General features: G+C 38.1%; 2 protein-coding genes across 4 annotated transcripts in view; one reads left to right on the forward strand and one right to left on the reverse strand.

The window, feature by feature from the left end:
• The window catches only part of NME7 (NME/NM23 family member 7), a 259,575-nt gene extending 259,075 nt beyond the window's left edge, over window positions 1–500 (reverse strand). Inside the window, exon 1 of the mRNA XM_029934985.1 lies at window positions 424–500. Coding sequence (XP_029790845.1) covers window positions 424–426 — 3 coding nt within the window. The 5' untranslated portion in view covers window positions 427–500. The remainder of the gene's footprint in view (window positions 1–423) is intronic.
• A 177-nt stretch (window positions 501–677) lies between these two features.
• BLZF1 (basic leucine zipper nuclear factor 1) overlaps window positions 678–21,587 on the forward strand; it is a 30,977-nt gene continuing 10,067 nt past the window's right edge. Inside the window, exons 1-6 of one of the 3 annotated variants that reach the window (XM_029934989.1) lie at window positions 678–1,019; window positions 2,273–2,347; window positions 11,408–11,613; window positions 14,244–14,443; window positions 16,485–16,613; window positions 19,377–19,596. In XM_029934989.1, coding sequence (XP_029790849.1) covers window positions 2,317–2,347; window positions 11,408–11,613; window positions 14,244–14,443; window positions 16,485–16,613; window positions 19,377–19,596 — 786 coding nt within the window. In that variant the 5' untranslated portion in view covers window positions 678–1,019; window positions 2,273–2,316. Of the gene's footprint in view, window positions 1,020–2,272; window positions 2,348–5,668; window positions 5,747–11,407; window positions 11,848–14,243; window positions 14,444–16,484; window positions 16,614–19,376; window positions 19,597–21,587 lie in introns of those variants that run through there. The other 2 variants (XM_029934987.1, XM_029934988.1) reach the window with 2 other exon arrangements.

Genomic DNA, 21,587 nt, shown 5'->3' on the forward strand with positions numbered 1-21,587 from the left:
ATGGCAAACACTGCGAGACCTCGGGACACTCCGGTCAGTGCTCAGACAACACACACACAATACAATACTCTTAAACGAGGCGCGGTAGGGAAAAGCAGAGAACTTGAAAAATGAAGTAATGAAAACTAGAAACATTTAAAACGTTCGAAATAATGTCTCGCCTCAGGGTATGAGACTCCGAGTTTACCCGTACGCTTTGTTACATTACTCGAGAAGGTCAGCAGTACCAAAGTGGGATTCAGGGTGCTGCAAGAAATAGGGAGAGGAAGGAAACTGCAGAAAACAGCCCCTGGAAAGCGGCAAACAGAATGGGACGAAGGTGGAAGAAACCGGGACCACTCCGGGTGTCCCTCTGCCCCAAGACCTGGGACGCTACGTAACCAGGGCCGTGAAGCCGTTCCTCTGGCCTCGCCTGGCACTCACCATAGCCTCAGGATCTCGGCACAGGGAAATAGGTAGCCTTGCAACAGGAAGACACCAACTCAACACCGACGCCTGGTTACTCCGGCAACAGAGCCCCGCCTACTACCGGATGTGCGGGAACGCCGCCGCCCCGCCCCTTCGTTCCCAGGGGCTGGGAGAATTAGAACTCCGCCCCATTCCATCGACAGTCCCGCCCCTTCATGGCGCCTCTAGGGGCCAACGTCATCACTAATTTAGTTGACAGATGACCCGGAAGTTGTTATTCTCAACCGGCGTTCCAAATATTCTATACTTTATTTCTAAGTAGGCTTCTATCCATTTTTCGCTTACTGACGACGCTTAGACCGTATGTGCTGCGTTACTCGAGTTTTAAAACACCACAGAGCGTATTTATTCTCTCTTTTGGAAAATTTTTCCGGAAACGAAACCTTGAGAACAGGAAGTGATTAATAGTGAGCGAGCTGGATGTCAGGAAGGTCTGGGCGGGTCAGCCCGGAATGGAAGAGGAGTGTGCCGAGCCATTAACCCCGTGACGCGGAGCCCAACAGTCTGTAAAGTGAAGCCCCCTGAAATCGGAAGAGTAAGGACCCTTGGCGGTAAGTCCAAGAACGGGCTTGTGTAGCCGAGGGGGTGGGGGGATATTTGGAGGTTTCGGTGGAAATGTGGTGTTCTGATGCTTTGGATTTGGGGAAAGGTTTACCTTGTGTTCTGGGAACCCTTGTTCAGACGGAATTTCGGATTAGGCTTCCCGGACGGCAGAGGTTGACAGCTTGTCGCTTGCACATCCGTTACCTACTCCACACCCTCCCGCCCCCCACCCCACCTTGGATTGGCGTTTGCCGGCAGACTCTCGTGGCCCTTTCTCCGAGCGCAGTTGCTGGGCTTATTGCTCTTGCGAAGGGGTCTTTGGAGACCTGTTTTCAGAGCAACAGAAGGGGAGTTTGTGACCATTGAGGAAGGTAGTCATGGAGGACCCTGTGCCCAATCAAATCGAGTTCCCAGAGTGATCATTTTGTGGTGAAACCAGTTGTCATGTAATGTACAGTTCATCCCATCAGTGTCACTGTACTAGTACCACCTTCCTTCTCATGTTTTCCACTGAATCTTAGTCTTTACTGTAAAGGCCATGCACACGTGTCTGAAAAGATATCGTTTGCCATTTTAATTTCATTACCAAGACAGTTCAAATTAAGTTATGCGTATTTTTGTTGTATAGTTTAAACATCTGAACAGAAGTTCCTTTGGGATATATATATAATTAGCAAATTAGTATCGCTAATGTCCCCTGGTAAAGTAATTACTGTCTTTAAAATTACTGTTGGGGCGCTTGGATGGTTCAATTCGGTTAGGTGTGCCTCCTGCTCAGGTCAAGATGTCCTGGGTCTGGAGTTCGAGATCAGCATTGGGCTGTGTACTGACAGCTCAGAGCCTGGAGTCTGCTTCAGATTCTGTGTCCCCCTCTCTCTTGCCCCTCCCCTACTTGTCCTTCCTCCCTCTCTCTCTCTCTCTCTCAAAAACAAATAAAAACATTTTAAAAAATTTTAATAAATAAAATTACTGTTGTCTTATCAATAATACAAAGCCCCTACAGTAACTTCACCGCAATTTATTAACTAAACTCCAAGGCACCTGATAGCCTGTGCTTGGTAGAAACAGTGAAACAAATTTGAAAGTAAACCACCAGTAATTTTTTGAGACCTTTGTTAACAGTATCACCCGTGGGAAGGTTTTGAAATGCATGTGTACTAACATGCAGAAATAAGTAGAATACTATATCTAAACACAGGGATTTATTAGTAAACGTCTTTGTATGGTATTGTCTTAATTCTTTCAATTTATACATTTGTAGGTTTTTCGGTAGAAGGTTTGAGGTGCATTTTCATTGGTTAAAAAATGACTACTCTCGAAAGTTTAGAAGCCAAAGGTAAGTGTTCCTTTCTTAATGGTAATTGTTTTTAAAACATGTCATTTATGGCAAGAGGATGAAGGAATGTTTGAGCCAGGTAACTAAATCTCATAGAGCTCGTGGGAATCATTTGTGTTTCAGATTTCTTCATGCTTGTTTTGTAATGCAGTGTTTATATTTCAGTACTCAGGTCTATGAATGAATAGCACATCATTGGATACTATTCACTACTATCTTCAAACAACTGTTAAACCTTTAAGCAAAGCTTAAAGAAAGCAAAGTCTTGCAGCTGTGTTTTCTATCCACTAGAAGATTAGGATTTAAGTAAACAAGAAGATATATATTTTAAAAATTTAAGTAGACAAGCAACAAGGAGGTATAAAAGACCTTTTTTGGGGGGAGGGGCAGTTGTATTGCTTGGGCTGCTCTAACAAACCATCACAAACCAGGTAGATGAAATAACAGAAATGTATTGTCTCACAGTTCTGGAGGCTGGAAGTCCAACATCAAGGTGCTGGCAGGCCACGTGCCCTCGGAAGGCTCTAGGGAAGGGTCTGTTCCAGGCCTGTCTCCTAGTTCCTGTGGTTTGCTGGTAGTTTTGGTATTCCTTAGCTTGTAGATACATCACCCTGATCTTTGCCCTATGTGTGCATGGCATTCTCCCTGTGTGAAGGTGCCTGTGTGTCCAGATTCTTCCTAGGGACACCAACCGTGTTGGATGAGGGGCCCACCCTACTCCAGTATGACCTCATCCTAACAAATTACATCTGTAAAGATCTTATTTCCAAATAAGGTCACATTCTGAGGGATGGACTTCAACATATGAATATTAGAGGGGGGGACACAATTCAACTCATAACACTTGCTAATACAGCAGTTACTTTTTAGTCCTGCTTTAGTCCTGCTTTGCTTGTCCTCTTTATATTGCTCATTCCCACCTTTTGAAATACTTCCTTTCCTTGACCTCTGTGATATTACTCTTGTTTTTGGCCTACTCTGTAACCCTTCACTGTTCAACGCAATAGCCACATGTGGCTACTTGAGTTTCAATTAATATTCTTAAAAATTAAAAATTCAGGGGGTGCCTGGGTGGCTCAATCGGTTAAAGCGTCCAACTCTTAATCTCAGGTCAGGTCTTGATATCAGGGTCGTGAGTTCAAGCCCCACATTGGGCTCCGCAGTGGGCATCAAGCTTACCAAAAAAAGTAATAATAATTTTTAAAAAATCAGTTCCTCAGTCACCCTAGTCACATTTGCTCATTAGCCATGCGTGGCTAGTAGCTATTGCATTAGAAAGTGCAGATATAGAATGTTTCCATCACTGCAGATGGAAACATTGGAACTTCTAGTGGACACCACCACTCTAGTATTTTCTCTGTTTCTTTTTCATCCTCCTCCTCTTCTGGTGTACCTTTTAAATATTAACATGTTTCAGTCCTCTTTCTCTTCTGCTCTCAGAGCTTTAGTAATTACCTGTAAGAACAACTTCCAAATCTTTCTGTAGTCCAGATCTCTTCCCTTGTGCTTCAGACGTTTATCGCCTATTGACCATCTTCAGACAGGCATTGGTAACAGTCTTAGCCTGTCGCAAAGTGAACACCTCCTGACTCAGGTTATTATTCTTGGACAGAGCGAGTTCCAGAAGTTCGGGCTTATCCCATTCTCTCAATGGGAAACATGTTCCAGAAGCCAGCTTTGCAATAGACTGACCTCCAATAGCAAACCCTTTAAAAGGGATTCAGATATGTTTAAGAAGCAAGGAAGATCATGCCAATTAATATTTAAGTGAATTTATCCAGCTGTGTGAACAGCATTTCAAAGTCACAAGAAAGCATTGGAATAAGCAAACCAGAGAACATAATGAAAGTAAAGAGGTGTAGAGCAATTAAATGGTAGCTAAGGTGAAAGTCATTAGCATGGTGCATGTCAAAAAGCAAAACCTGAATGTAATATTATCATCAGATTAAAAGTTAGTTATTGCAAGGCCTCTGTGAAAGTAAATTATTTATTATTTGTTTTTACCTGGCTGTATTGAGCATCAGAGTTACAAAACACTTTCACATACACTATTTCATTTGATCTTCGTTTTACCTTCATTTTACAAGGTAATACCTAGTTCAGCTATTACATAATTCAGCTGTTGGCTTTATTCCTACTTCATGTAATGTTAACTGGTGTTAGTGAACAAAAGTTACTTGTATGCATGGCCTAGAAACAGGTGCGTTTACATGGTTGATATTTGTCAGTTGCCTGCACTTCCTGTAACTGCCTCACAAGAGAAGCAGCATTGGTTCATAGAGTCAACTTCCTCGCATCGGATGTTTGAGCGATACCATTGTCAGGAGAGGGGTTGCTGCTAGGGCCTCATTTGAACGAGAAACACACAATAAAGCGAGACTATTTGAAAATTAGAATTTGAATCCAAAACTTCCTGGAGAGCAAGATTAAAATTAAGAGTATTAAAACCAGAGTGTTTAGTACAAGTAAATCAAGTAGGAAAATCTGAGACATTTAAACACTTGCAATTCCATCAGATAGTCTAACTTTAACACTCATTTTGTAGAATAACAGGTATTAGGTGAAAAAGGAACCCACGGGCAGATGAATTAGGGAAGTTCTGGATTAAAGGAGCGATTATGCTAGAGGGCCTCCCAGAGCCTTTAACATCCGTGCGCGATGTGAACCTGCAGAGAGAGTACACGGCATGGCCCGCACTTCTTTGATCAGAAAACTCTTTGTTCCTGGAGTCTGTGACAAAGAGAATGATTCCTTGTCAATAAAATGTGGCCTAACCCTTAAGTCCACTGTCTATAACGTAGACATTTTAATTTAATTGTAACTAAACCTTATTAAATGATACTGGTGACATTTAAAAAGAATATTGATTTAAAATTAGTGAGACACCTGGGTGGCTCAGTTAGTTAAGCATCGGACTTCGGCTCAGGTCATAATCTCACAGTCCATGGGTTTGAGCCCCACATCAGGCTCTGTGCTGACAGCTCAGAGCCTAGAGCCTGCTTCGGATTCTGCGTGTCCCTTTCTCTCTGCCCCTCCCCAGCTCACTCTCTGTCTCTCTGTCTCAAAAAAATAAAGACATAAAAAATTTTGTTTTAAATTACTGAGTGACAATCCCTAATTTATTTAACAGTTTGGTAGCTGAATCTGTGTATATTCTGAAACATCTGTCAGATTATAAGTGAGTTTAGGAATTAATGCTTTAGGGTAGAGGGGAAAAAAAGTAGGCGGTTTTTCAGTGAGTTAGTTATTGGCTGTTAAAATGAAATCTCAGTGGCGGGTTAACACTGATGAACTTAAGTGCTTACACATCTTTTCTACGTCAAGCACCGTTTTGTTAAGCTGACCGAACAAAGATTAAGAGGCAGACCCTGCCCTGAGGAGCTCCCAACAGTCCAGTCGGTGAGAGAAACAAATTATGTTAAAACACTCCCGATATTTGCCCCATTCTGAGAGCACCGAGGGGTGAGAGGAGAGTCAGGGTAAGCGATCTGCCCAAAGTCACAGGCATGTGGCAGGAGGGGCTTCAGGTATTTGGACCCAGAGTCTGCTGTTCTTTCTATCACGCCATCCCACAGACTTGGAGTATCTGTCTTCTTGGACTTATGGTTTTATGGGAAAAGGGGAAATGTATAATGACAGACCATAAAATCCTTTTTTCTCAGCATTTTAGAGCAAGGGTTGGCAAGTTCTGGCCCTCAGCCTCCTAAGAATATTTACAAATCCGTTTGATGACAGGGAACACTGACTTTGAATCCCACTTGGGCCAAGCGTTATCCAAATAAAAAAGAGTTCTGTGCTTCTCATTATCAGACCTATATTATGTGGGGGGAACAACTTAATTTTTTATTAAAGTTTCATCTTTGAAATTTGGTTTTTTTTCCTTCCTTGTAGAAGTACCTATATAGTATCCTCAATTTTGCCTCATGGTCCATAAACCTAAAATATTTCTCATCTGGCCCTTTATGGAAAAAGTTTGCCAACTCCTATTGTAGAATATTATTTATTCTTTGCCTACACTTCAGTGATCTTTGGGTAAGGCATTAAGGAAGAGCCATGAACTAGAGATACGTTTTCATTCTTTGATAGCTGATCACAAGCAGAAACAATGTTGATGAGTAACTGAAGAATCATTCTGTTGGTTCCCTTAGAGAGTAGAGCAGAGGGAAGGATGTTTTGCTTCACATAAACATTACTCATAATTATGGAGCTCATACCACAGATCCTTGTCTTCCCACCTGAGAGAAGAGAATTGCTCACGAATGTGTCCTGAATTGTGCTTAGTATGTATGTAATAAAGGTTTCAATGTGTGTCATAAGGGAAGGTAGAATTATGAAAAGTACCTCACCAGGTGAGAAAATGAAGAGCCCGGACTCCCGCCTGGCTCCGTGCCCGAGCACATTAGCAACAAGCATAGTTTTCACAGAGCCGTTCTAGCTGCCATGTCACATTAGTGCACAGCTCTCGTTCACATAAATGCTTCAGTAAGAAAAACAGTTTAAGTAAAACTAAGTAAACTGAGGCTGAACCAAGTTGATACAACTTCTTGATTGGAATTTTTGATAGATTTTGTTTGAAAAAAAGATTTAAATACCCGTTAATGTTCCTTTGCCTTTCAGATTTAGCAGTTATTATTTATGATTGTTTCTTGAATCTCCATGACCTACAATACCACCTCTAAAATGTTAAGACTTGCCTAAAAGTCCTATTTCCTCACAGCAGGTGTCACACCTGCTTCTTGTTTCTTCAGCTTCGGGGGACCTGAATGGTATAGCTCTAGTTTGTCTTTTTGTTGTTTTGTTAATTAAGCCATAGTTAATTCATGATTCTACAGAACTTCTTCAATGACACAGTGTCTTAGAGACAAAATTAAAATTTACATTAGGAAAAGTTAGGACTTTCTGAAAGCAGATTTTAAGAACACAGGAGCAGGCCTTTACTTTGCAAGCAAGCCATTGGAAGGTCTCCTGAGTGCTCAGGCGCTCCAGCCTGACCTGAGATAAGAACTCTTCCATTCTCGTTCTGAAATCTACTTTGTTCGTCTTTTGGAACGTTGAGTTAGTCCTAAGGCCTACCTTGACATACAATATAGAAATGACAAAATATTTTATTCTTGAAAAATGTTTTGTAAAATGGAATACATTATACACCAGATGCCTTTCCACCTCCTCTAACATAACTCAAGATTCCCAGTACATTGATACATCTATAGGGAAAATTCCCCCAAAAAGTCTGTTAAATGAAAACAGTTTTAAAGTCTAGTGACAAACTTTTCTACGACTTGAACATAAGAAAATAAAAGTTAGAATTGTATTTCATGACATGACTTAAGCTCTCTTTCTCCCCTGAATCAAGATCCAAAGTTTATTATTCGTTTTTTTAAAGAGTAACAACAAAGGCAACCGAAGCTAACATTTAGTGAGTGCTTACTGTGCCAAACACCGTGCTAAACACGTCACATGTGTTCTTAGTTAAGTATTGCATTAAATCATCGGTGGTGGGCATGCAAAAAAATAAATAAATAAGATGAAATAAGAACATAAGATATAGATCTCCTGACACTTTGCTAGAGTTATTTGGTGAAGCAGTTTGACTTTACAGATCTTCACCTAGCACATTAATTCCATTCTTGGGAGTTATTCAAAAGAAATAATTGAGAAGTTGAGAAAAATCTGTAGGCATTATTCACTAAAGCATTACTATAGAGAAAAATTAGAAAAAGTCCAAATATCCAACAATAGAATAATAAGTAAGTAATGCTATATTAATTTGAAGGAATAATATAGCCATAAAATGAACAATATGAAGAATATAGCAAAATAGAAAAACAACTTAAGCTTCTAAAGTTAATTATGAGTACAGTCATATTAAAATAGTGAAGAAATTTGAAGTAATGAAAAATTATTTTAGAGTGATGAGAATATAGATATTTTTTCTTCTTAATAGCTTTTAATACTCTAATGTTAAAAACCAGAAGATATGTGTATGACTGTATTTGAACTACTCCGGAGCTTCTGTATCTATGTAACAAAGTTTATGAAGAAGAAAACCATGCTCATTAAAAATAGAAACCTAATAAATAAACCTAAGGAGAGCATTCTTGTTAGGTATTTCCCTTCCTGTAAAATGACTTTATAGGTATATTTTTGTGTATTTTTTTTAAACATTATCCTGAGCAAGCTTACCATTTCCTATAGCTCTTTGCTGGAGAATTCCATTTCTAGGATGAGAAATTGGGAATCAAGGTGACAAGTCATTGTTTGATAGAATGTATGTATATTATGTAATTCTTTTTTTAAATATGGCTTTGTACCTCAGAAACTCTTAAGAAAGCTTTGGTTTTAATAAGACCTTACTGTTGCTCTTACCAAATTGTTTTCCTAACTTCCTGGGTTATAGTGAAAAGTGATTAATATTTAAGTAATAATAATTAAAGATTAATATTTAACTGATCAAGATGTACAGATATCTAAAAGTAATTGAAGCTGAGGACATACTTTGGTTTTTTTTTTTGTTTGGTTTTAACTAAGAATTCTGTTTCCTGTCTTTGCCTTAGAAGGTATAAATATAAAAATATAATAGTAATGAATTCATTCAAGACTGGTCCATGATTATTCTTAGTTAACATTTCTATAGAAATAAAATTTCAGTAGAACTACTTCTGCACCACTGATTGCACTCTTATTATATATTACTTTGTAATATATGTTCTCTTTTTATAATACAATATCCTAAACTAGATAGTAATTTCTTGAACATAGTAGTCCCCACTACCTCATACAATATCTGGTCAATATTAGGCACCAGCAGTATTCATTTATTGTTTATCCACTAAAGAATACTGGGAGCAAGGCCATTACTGAAAATATAGTGGTAAACAAGAGACACAGAGTCCCTACACTCATGGGACTTATATCCTAGAGGAAGGCACAGACATTATATAACTAGTTACACTGAAAAAAAGTCAATTTACTACTTTGATAAATAGAGAAAAGAAGAAATGCAGAGTCTGTTGCAGGTGCATAAAAAAGGAACCCAGTTTCATCCGGAAAAGTTAGAGAAAGGCTTCCCTTAGGAAAGGTTGTAACTAAGATTAGGAGGATGAGAAGTAATTAGCTAAAGGGAAGAGAGTCAGGAAGAATATCCTCGGCAGAGAAATCCACAGAGGAAGGAGTTTTTAAGGCACTGAAACAAAACAAGTAAGGCAGGCATAGAGTGTGAAGAAGTAAATGCCGGAAGTTGAGACCCAGGAGACAGGGGGGCCTGAACGCCATAGTAGAGATCTGGGTCTTCATTCTTCCTGATGGGAAACCGTGCACGCACGCGTTTGCTGCAGATGAGAGCTGCTTTTAACTTAATGCTCACTAGGACTGTTATGTAAATTCCCTGGGCTTTTGCGGCCTGACAAAAAGCCCTGTTAGCAGAGGCAATACTTCAGATTGATGAGGCAATATTTCTGGTTTGTGGAAAGCTTCCCAGACTAATTAACAGCTCAGCTCCGGAGTCAGCTTTGGACTCAAATCCCAGTTTGACACTGATGATTTGGACAAGCTATTAAACTTGTCAAAGCCTCTGCCTTTCTAAAAAAAGTGGGTAGTATCATGCTTACCTCCATGAGACAGTTGTAAAGATTAAATAGAATGCATCTGAAGGACTTAGAGGAATCCTTGGCACATGACAAATTTAATACAAATTCATTATTACCATGCATAGGCTGTGGCTTCCACTTTCTCAAATGTATGCTGGACTTTGGACTTGTAAAGTGTCAAGAAATATAACGTGTAGCTCAAAGGGATGTTACTGGATGTACTAATTCAAGAACTCCGTGTAGCTTAAGTATCCTCTCAGCTGCCTCCTTCTGCCTCTTCTACTTACCTACCAGGACAAGTTCCTGGACCACTTTGTGCCTCATTTTCTTCATCTATAAAATAGAACTAATCATACCTACCTCGAGAGGTGAGTTATATGTAAAGCATTTAGAATAGTGTTTGGCACATGGTAAGTCTTTTGTAAGTGTTGGTTGTTACTTAAAATTTTCTCATTGAAGACATAAGATATGGGTATAGATATCTATTAAATTCATCTTGTGGAGGTTAAAACCGAGGCTGAGATAACTACAGGATTTTGTCCATGTTGCACAGGTAGTAATGTGGAAATAAGATTCAAAACCACATCTGGTTGATCGCAGAGTTCACAGCATTTCTCTAATACCATGCTCCTTCCACCTGTTTGGCGCCTGCTGCCTGCCCTTGTGTGCTTATCAGACTCAGGGGGAAAGTGAATTAGCATGTGCAAAATCCATAAAATGATAATTAAAGTTCATGATTAAGTTTTGAACTAAATATTTGAAATAGTAAGTGCTTTAGGCATTCAGAGAGTGCACTGGGACAATTGGGAGGATTTAATGCAAAGGGTGGACCTAAAGGTAACTTCTTACGGGCAAGTTAGCATCACAAATCACAGTGAGTGGCAAAAGAAGCCATTTAAGAGAATAAGAAGTGGCAGGAACAAGGGTCTGTCAGGGCCTAGAGGAAAGGGTATTGGGTAGTCCAGTTAGGTAGCTTGCCAGGGGTTCACAAGAAGATGAATCTGTTTTGAGGTAGATGGCCCAAGAGTGCACATCTATAGCTTGTGATTATGTTTATATTTAACTAACGTTATCAAGTGCCTACAGTGTGCGAGGTGCTTGACCTTAGTATATTCTTTCTTGCCACACCCTGTAGCATTGTTGTTATTTCCATTTGGCAGAATATGAATTAGAGATTCATGGAGGGTTAAATTATTTACCCAGGGTCATTCTAGGAAATAGAAGTCAGAACCAAATACCCTGATTCCAAATCTGCATTTTCTACCAAGAGAAACCATTTATGTAGGAAAGTTTTATCCCGTAAGACTTTCCTCATCTTCTATTGACACCTGATTGTTTTTGAAACAATATTTACTCTGAATTTTTTGTGTTCTTTTTACTGTCAGTAATTCTGAATGCAGGATAAAGCGTGTCTTGGCATTTTTGTGGCATTTCTTTTTAGCAAGTAGCTTACGTTCTGTTTTCCCTTTTATAGTCACCCCTACTCCAGCCCCAATCCGAGGAGCAGGAGATGGAATGGAAACTGAGGAGCCACCTAAAGCTGTCGAAGTTACGTCTGGAATCCAACCCATAAAGCATCACATCCTTCAGAGTCCACGAAAGAAAGCAGCTCCAGGAGAGAGCCCAGGAGTTCTTCAGCTGGGGAAGATTCTCACTGACAAGGCAGTGGAAGTCGAAGCCGTAAGAATATTAGTTCCCAAAGCTGCTATAACCCATGATATACCCCACAAAAATGCAAAGGCTAAGTCTCTGGGACATCATAGAGGAGAATTCCTTGGTCAGTCAGAGGGAGTTGTAGAACCCAGAAAGGAACTATCAGAGGTAAAGAGTATACTGGAAAAGCTCAAGAACTCTGAAAGAAGGTTACTGCAGGACAAAGAAGGTCTCTCAAACCAGCTCAGAGTACAGACAGAGGTAAGAACAAACAGATTTCATGAGCACTGCCCGTTATACCTGGATCTTCCAAGCCTGCGTGTTAGAAAACTATACTTCCTCTTGGAATGCCATTTATTCTGGCTTGTCTTTGCCTTAAAAAGTTTTCTTTTAAATTTCTCTTTCTCGGCCCCTCTAGTAAACTAGTATATGTTGGGAACTTCTACTCTAAACCTGGTTGAAGATACGAAGGTGAGGTACCTTGGACAGGACCACCTATAAGGTGTAAAGGAAGTCACAGTTATAAAATTCCAGACCCAAAACTGACTGAGTTAGACTTTGAAATTGACTAGGTAACAATTTCTGTTTTAAGAATCCACTAAGTTCCAAGTGTTTTTGTTTATGCATACCTAATACTTGGGATGAAGAGAATGGTGGGGTAAGCATTGGTATCCTCGTTGTAATTGGAAAAGCAATCGATTGTGTTTCTTTAGCCTTGACACCGCCTTACTCCTCAGTCTTTGTTTCCCTGTTGTACTCTTAATCTTTTTGCTAGATGTTGTTAGTCTTTGTAAGTGACGCTACGATTAATGGTTCTTATCCAAATATATCTTTAATATTTTTAATATAACTAATTTCTAATTACAAAAGTAGTACATACTTATTTGTAAATATTTTAGAAAATACAAAACAGTGAAAATAGCACCAACTATAATTATACCATCCAGCTATATAAATGCATAATTACACATATTGAGTTCATTTTTGCCTTAGAACCCCCAGTTTTCATTATATTTTCCAGTGTCCAGAATATTCTATTACAGTGTCACTTTTTTTCATTATAGTATACTCTTTTACTTACATATTCAAAACTGAAAAACAAGTCCTGTCCCCTGTCCTTGACTAATTTAATGGAACAGGAAGTTACAGAAAATAAACATGTTTTTAATTATTTGTTTTTCTATATCCCATACCTATGATGGATGGTGCAACACAAGAATGTCTTACAAATCACACATAAATTAATAGTAGAAGAAATTTTGCATTAATCATCTTCAAAAATAGCTGGTTACAGTTATCTAGTACCTCCCCCCCCCACCCCCCTTTCAACTTCCCGTGTATTTCAGTCCTACTTAAAGCAAGACTGATGTGACAGAGAAAAACCACAGCTGTGCCTGCGGCAGGATTTTTCAAATGGTGGCAGCAAAGAATAAAACTTTAATTTTCTGAATATTCTTTATTTCAACCACCTACCTGTACAGTTCTCTTGTGAGTTCTAGGATTCTTCTCCTAGAAGATTGCTTCTAGGAGATTCTAGGAGATGCTGCTTCTCCCTCACAACTTCTGGAAATAAATTCCACATGAAACCAGAAGTCTTTACCCTCCTACCCGGCAGACACTTAAAAACCAAGGGTAGAGAAAAAATTCAATTATGTAAAAAAAATGTAAGGAAATCCATAAAAGCTGAATATCTCAGCAGATAACTATGCTTGAAGTACACATTTGTCTTTACAAATGTATCTCTACACATGTCCTCTGTATTTCTCCGTCACCCAACTCCTCTAGCCCCCACTTAAATGAAAACCACCAGCCAAACAATTCAAAATGTGTACCTCTCATTGATTCCTTGTCTTGGTCAAAGCATCTCTATTTACCTAGTTACGTGCATTTTGGATTTATCCTGAACCACTTCCTTTCACCCCCTGTGCCAGTATCCATGTCCTCTGAGTCAGACAGTAAGCTCTTGGTTTCCCTCCTGACGAACAAATTTTAGGATCTTTTTCTCTATTCTCTAGTATTAGGTACTCAGAATAGTTTTCCCCTGGCCTGCTGCCCCAGCTCCCTGACCTGACTCACTTCCTAGAACCTTGTCTCCCGTCATACAATATCATTTTTAGTAGTAACACTGTTCTTCCATTGCTGTACTATATAGATCAGTACCTACTGTTGGACATTTATGCTTTAACTTTTCACATTTTAGATAAAGTGAAGAACATGCTTATAAATATTCTGAATTGCTTTCTTTGCTTAAATTCCTTAAAATCCTATGACACAAAGAAATTGATTTTTAAACACTGAAAGAGATTTTTAAAAAGACATAAAACATTGTCATTTTTTGGCAAAATTTATTGATTTAGTTTTCTAATATTTTGCCTTTAAATGTTAACTGGAAACAGTGTAATTTTTATGATAATGATTGGTACTCTCATTAGAAGAGGCTTAGTTTATAATCACTTGGACTATAGATACACATATATAGAGATAGATATGGTTTGTATGGATTATGAAACTTAAATATTTAATCAATGCTTTTTGATATACACTTTAAGTAATAGAAGTCCAAATACATGAAACCCGGCTTCTCTTTTTTCATTTTGCTACACTGAATGTCAGGGAAGTTACTTTGAGCTCATTGTAACAGTCATGTTTTCTTCTAGGTTAATCGTGAGTTAAAAAAGCTGCTAGTGGCTTCTGTTGGGGATGATCTTCAGTATCATTTTGAACGTCTAGCCCGTGAGAAAAATCAGCTTATTTTAGAAAATGAAGTCCTAGCTCAAAACACAGCTCAACTTTCTGAACAATTAGAGCGTATGTCAATACAGTGTGATGTATGGCGAAGTAAATTCCTTGCAAGCAGGTATTTTCTGTTTTAAATAGTATTTCATTTCCTAGTGTTTGCTCTGTCAGACTCTTTACCTCTAACCTAAGAAAGTAGTTTAGAGTGTGAGAATCTCTGACGCAGACTGTCAGAGTACTTCATGTATTTAAAGAGATGGCCTCCCTTTCCCTGGGTGGTCTCACAGTCTCCCTAAACGGAAAAGTGGTATCATAGGATTCTCCCTCCTTCCGAATTCTAGGTATCTCGTGAGAGTGGAAATCATTCCTCAGACAGTGTTTAAGAACCAAAACAAAAGTGTAAACTCAGATATCTGATAAATAAAATAAAATCACACACACATACAAGAAACTATTTCTCCCCACCTTATATCTGGAAAATTCACATATTATTTCTCTCCTGTGCTGTGTCCTCATAGCTCTTTTGACTGTATAAACTATATAAGAGAGCTTCCCAACCTTTTTCTCTCTGTGCACAAACAAAATCTTTTGCATCGCATACTGACTGAGGCCACTCTCCAACAGAGCTGAAACCCCCAGGCCCACGGACAGTTGGGAATCTCTGCTGTCTGTTGTGATTCTTTGTCTTAACCCCCTCCTCCCAGCTCCCAGCTCCGAGTGACTGGAGAACAGGGTAGGGGGGTTATCCACATGTGCATTTCCAGTGCTTGCCCACGTGCCTCATACATAACATGTTAATAACTGGTGATGTATATTCCGTCCTCTGGAGATTTCACACATAATACCAGACATTTCCAGGCTGTACTATAAGAATCACTGGTTGTGATACAGAAATTTGTGGGGAAGTGTTTCTTCATGGCTTAATATATGTGATAATTTCCATTAATTGATTATTCTCTCTTTTTTTTTCCTTTGGTAAGTTCTTATTAGGAAAATTTTATTTTTTACTTTATTTTATTTTATGTAATTTATTGTCAAATTGGCTAACATACAGTGTGTACAGTGTGCTCTTGATTATTCTCTTCAAGTCCTTACTTTGTTTCCTAATTGTGCTTGTATAGGATGGTGTCTGGGAAATGCATGTACTATTTATTGATTTACAATGAAAGATCATTCTCATTGAACACGTAAAGAGGCAATCACACATGCGTCATACAGGTTATTGCCATATGCAACTTTCTTAACATCCTTATGTTAGTAACATCCTAAGGGCAATTAAACTTAAACTTGACTTTATTGATATTTTAACTGATTTAATCTTTGGTCAGTAGCCACTATGGTCCAAGACTTTAGTTTTAGTTTTAAGATTTTTTAGCTGAATGAGCAAGCATACTTTAAAATTTTTACTTCAATTCCATTAATAGACAACCGGTTAAATAAATTTTGGTACATCCAATCATGAAGCTGTTGCTTTTTAAAAAGGGAAAGTGATGTGTACTATATGCACTAATATGAAAAAAAAAATCACCACGATAAATTATTAGGTTGAAAAAAAAACAAAGCATAGAAAAGTTTGTATTATATAATCCCCTTTTTTGTAAATAAAGTGGATGTATTTATTTTTCGACATAGTCTTTTATGTTGACATATACATAAATTTTTTTTCCCAGAGAAACATGTAAGAAACTTTATTGGTTATAAAAGAAAGATGAGGATGTTGGACAAGAGGAAAGACTCACTTCCCCTTGTCCATAAGCCTTTGTATCTTATTTGAATATTTTTCTAAAGACAATCAGGTAACTGAATGATAGGAAAAGAACTCATTTTTGTTTTCCTCTAAAATTTTCATTAATTTTTTTTTAATTTGGTCTATCTGGAATAAGATTGAGGTACATTCCAAGGAGTCACTCTATAGGAAAGTTAAATAACTTTTCTTTTGTCATTCTGTAAACATATTTTTAAAATCTCTTTAATGAGTTCTAAGATCATGTATATTTTGAATGCTTTTTAAAAAGTGAAGATATAAAAACTGAGAAGTAACTTGACAGTGTTAAATTTGTAAGCTTTTGAAAATGACAGTTACAAAGATAGTACGTGAACTTCTATAGAGTCAGAGAATTTATTATCAGAGAATTTTTATGTGATATTTTCATCTTTTCCAGAGTGATGGCAGATGAATTAACCAACTCCAGGGCAGGATTACAGCGTCAAAACCGTGATGCCCAGAGTGCTATTCAAGATCTCCTGAGCGAACGGGAACAGTTTCGTCAGGAAATGATAGCTACCGAGAAGTATGGCGCTTGTTTCCACTCTGAACTCTTCTTCCTTCTCTTGCAATTTTTGTTATTGTGATAGCTCTCACGTTTAGTAACTTACTGAGCCTGTACTTTGAATAGCATTTTTAAATAGATGCCCAGAGGGAGGAAGGTTGAGGAAGGCTAAAAAACTAAGACCACTTGCGTCTTACATCCTTAGTTAGGAGAGAATTAATTATAGCTATAATAGAAGTAATCTTTAGCTTTAAAAGTGGCTTTTCTTTATAGTTATAGAAGTTTTGTATAATTTTTGATAGCGGCCAAAAAGTGCACCTGTCTCTTCTTTGGAAGATCTTTTTGAGGACTGTTCTTCAGCATTAGAGTTTTTTTCAGGTCCATATGCTCCAGAACTATCAAAATTGATGGTCTTCCTCAAAAGCACTTCGTACTCTATACACACATCTTCCTCAACTTAAAGTGGGGTTATGTCCCAGTAAACTCATCACAAGTTGAACATATGTCAAAAATTAATTTAATACACCCAATCTACTGAACATCACGACTTAGACTCGGCTACCTTAAACATGCACAGAACACTTACACTAGCCTATAGTTGGGCAAACTTATCTAATACAAAGTCCATTGTCATAAAGTGTTGAAAATCTCAGGATTTGAGCACAACAGTGAGAATAAGAAACGGAATGCTTGTTCAGGCACAGAATTTTGTAAGTGATTGGTTATTTACCCCACAATCACGTACCTTGCTGGGAGCTGTGACTCACTACTGCCCAGCAAATGAGAAAGTATGGTGCTGCCTACTGCTAGACCAGGAATAGATGAAGATTCAAAATTCTAAGTACAGTTTTTGTTAAATGTTACTGCTTTTGCACCATCATATAGTCAAAAAATCATTCATCAAACCATTGTAAATCACGGACTATAATTGGTATATTACAAATCAAATCAGTAAGGATTAAAGAAGAAATCACAGGGGAAATTGTAAGAATGAAAATGTAATACATATGACCCTTGAACAACATGAGGAGAGGGAGACTGACTCCCCCACACAGGTTAAAATCCATGTATAACTTTTGACTCCTCAAAAATGTAACTACTTATAGCCTACTCTTGATCAGAAGCCTTCCCAATAACATACATTGTTAATACATAGTTAATATTTTATATGTTGTATGTATATATATGTGTGTGTGTGTGTATGTGTGTGTTCTTCTAATAAAGTAGAAAGTCATTGTAATCTTTAAAGTAAGCTAGAGAAAAGAAACTATTATTAAAAATTATAAGGAAGAGAAAATACATCTACAGTACTATACTGTATTTACTGGGGAAAAAAATGAGCATATTAGTTGACCTGCATAGTTCAAACCCATGTTGTCCAAGGGTAAACCATATATCAAAATACCACTTTTGTGGGAGGCAACTAAAGCAATGTTTAGAGGGAAATTTATAGCTTTAAACACTTATTTTAGAAAAGGAGAAAGGTCCTGTCAGTATTTTAGGCTTCTTCTTTAAGAATTACAAAGAGCAAATTAAGCAGAAGGAAGAAAATAATAAGAATGAGACCAGAAATAAATGCAATGGCAAAATTCTAGTTTTTGAAGAGATAAATTTAAGAAACGTCTAGGCAGTATAATCAGGAAGGGGCCGGGGGGGGGGCGGGGGGAGAGAAAGAAACATATTGCCAGTCTCAGGAATTAGGAAGGGCATACATTACCTAAATTTGATAAACAAGATGATATGGGGATGTTGTGAACAACCATATGCCAATAAATTCAACAACTCAATGAAATGGTCAAAGTCCTTAAAAGACACAAAATAACCAAAGGGTACTCACTCAAGAACAAATAATCTGAATAGCCTTAACCTAGTAAAGCAATTAAATTTTCCGTTAAAAACCTTCTAATAAAGGAAACTCCAGGCCTAGATGAATTTACTGATAAATACCAGCAAACAACTAAGAAAGAAAGAAAGCCAAATTTACACAAACTCTTCTCGAAAACAGAAGTAGGGAACACTTTCCAACTCACTTTTTAGGCCAGCATTACCTTGATAACCAAAACCAGAGGTATTATAAGAAAACTACAGACCAGTATCTCCAATGAACATAGATGCCAAAGACCTAACCAGAATTTTAGTGAATCAAATCCAATAATATAGAAAAAGGTTTATACGTCATAGCCAAGTACATTTCATCCTAGGAATTATAAGTTGGTTTATCATTCAAAAATCAATTAATGTAACTCATGAAAAAAGAAATAATGGGTATAGGTAGTCTGTACTACTAGATGAGTGTAATAGTATATTGTATCTATACTAAAATATGAGAAATAAAAAAGTACTTCTTGTTGAATGACTTCCAGATAATAACCAATATATAAATGCTTTCTGTAGTCTTATTTTTTATTAATTTTTTTTAGTGTTTTATTTATTCTTGAGAGAGAGAGAAAATGAGTGGGGGAGGGGCAGAGCAAGAGAGGGACACAGAATCTGAAGCAGGCTCCAGGCTCTGAGCTATCAGCACAGAGCCTGACGTGGGGCTTGAACTCACAAGCCATGAGATCATGACCTGAGCCGAAGCCGGATGCCTAACTGACTGAGCACCTAGGCACCCCTCTGTAGTCTTATTTTAACTAGAATTTCCAATTTATTGAACTCTGAGAAAAAGATATAGAAGAAAGATACTATATGATTTCAGAAGAATGTGTCACATTTCTTTAGTCTTCTTGATTTTTATGTTTTATCCGCTTATTAATATTCAGTGTTCCTGTGTGTTCTATGCAGATTATTGGAGGAGCTCTTGGTCTCCTTGCAGTGGGGGAGAGAGCAAACCTACTACCCAAGTACACAACCTCACACCACAGCAGAACTGGCATTAACAAATCACAAGTTGGCAAAAGCAGTCAATGCTCATCTTCTGGGAAATGTAGGCTCTAACAGCCAAAAAAAGATTCCATCACCAGTTGAATTCTGCAGCACCCCAGCAGAAAAAATGGCTGAAACGGTAAAATATTTACCTCTTGTGTGACTGTGGATCTTCTAAGACTGTCCCCTTACTGAAAGGTGATATGTTATAATGCAAAAGGGATTTAAACCTGATTCTCATGCTAATGAGCTTGTTATCTTGGAAAAAAACTTGTTTCTTCCTTTGTGCTTTAATTTCTTAAACATTATTACTCTGTCCTTCAAGAGAAAAATGTGATTGTTCTGAAAGGGCCTATCTTTTAGCTACTGAATCACTTTGATCTGAAAACAAGTGTAGAATTTTTAACTCAGTAGTCATGAGCTGATAATAGATTACTTCTGACATCAGAAGTTATTTCATTCCCATGTATAGAAATGAATGTGGCAAATACTGTGTAATCAAATAGTGTAGACCTGGTACCTACAGGCCTGCTTAAATTCAGGGTTCATGCAGATGAGCTGTCAAATACTGTGGTCTCACAGTTCTGTCCCAACCAAGGTCACGTCCATTGCATTTCAGTATCTGACTCTTATGTCCCTATCCTAGGCCTTGTCATTAACCAGAACTGTTACACTTTGAAAATCAACTCAACACCTCTCTCCGTGATCTGCGATCTCAATGCTTCTTTCCAAGCCCTGATTCTTTCATTCTGATCACCCCTGTTCCTCGATCCCATAATTTTTATTCCCTTGATCCCTATGTTTTTTATTTCATATCATCAGCTCACTCCCCTGGGCTTCTTTTCCTTCCATAACTTGTCTACATTTCATTGTTAAGTATCTTTCCTTTATCAGCCTTCAGGTACCCTGAGGTACATTTCAGGTACCCTGAAAATGTCAGTCCTTTGTCAGTTCAGCTGCTTGCCTTCTTTGTTTCTGTACCTATCAAATTATTACCTCACATTCAGTTGATGACTGACATTTGGTTCTTAGGGCACAAAAAAAGAAGGCACAGGCAGAAAATCCCTTCAAGGTCTCACCATCCAACCTTCCATGCATTTCTCTCCCTGGAAGAAGTGCCCCTCTTCTCCAGAGCACAGCTTCCCTCCGGGCTCAACAGCCCTCCCCAAATTTGTCCCTTCTCTCTATTGGCCCTTTCTTCTTTGGCTCATAAGATGCCCAGGTGTCTTCCATCTATCTTAAAAAAGAAAAATCTTCCATCTGTCTTAAATCCTCTGATATGGCCTTATCACCTTTACAAGCAAGAACCTTGGACAAACCTGTCCATACTAGTTTGCACTCATGTACCATCCATGCCTCAGTTCCTGCCGTAACTGATCCTAATAGGCTTCCAGCTCTACGCTTCTGAAAATATCATGAATGTTTAAATACTTTTTTACCATATTTTTTCTTTTCAAATTTTTATTTAAATTCTAGTTAGTTGACATGCAGTGCAATATTGGTTTCAGTAGAATTCAGTGATTCATCCTTTACATGCAACAGCCAAGTGCTCATAACAAGTGCCCTTCATAGTACCTACCCACTATCCATCTAGCCTGTCCCCCACCTTTCTCCCTCCATCAGCCCTCAGTTCATTCTCTGTAGTTAAGAGTCTCTTATAGTTGGTTTCCCTCTTTTTCCCCCTCCCATATGTTTATCTGCTTTGTTTCTTAAATTACATATGAGTGAAATCATATGGTATTTATCTTTCTCTGACTGACATTCTGCTTAGCAGAATACACTCTAGTTCAATCCACATCATTCCAAATGGCAAAGTTCCATTCTTTTTGATGGCTAAGTAATATTCCAGTGTGTGTGTGTGTGTGTGTGTGTGTGTGTGTGTGTGTGTGTGTATAAATTCTTTATAGGTTTTGGATACTAACCCTTTATCCGATATGTCATCTGAAAATATCTTCTCCCATTCCATAGGCTGCCTTCTACTCCTGTCAGTTGTTATCTTTGTGGTGCAAAACCTTTTTATCTTGATGAAGTCCCAATAGTTCATTTTTGCTTTTGTTTCTCTCACCTCCAGTGACATGTCTAGTAAGAAGTTGCTGTGGCCAAGGTCAAAGAAGCTGCTGCCTGTGTTTT

The sequence above is a fragment of the Suricata suricatta genome, chromosome 3 (genome assembly GCF_006229205.1).
Source record: "Suricata suricatta isolate VVHF042 chromosome 3, meerkat_22Aug2017_6uvM2_HiC, whole genome shotgun sequence".
Taxonomy (NCBI): domain Eukaryota; kingdom Metazoa; phylum Chordata; class Mammalia; order Carnivora; family Herpestidae; genus Suricata; species Suricata suricatta.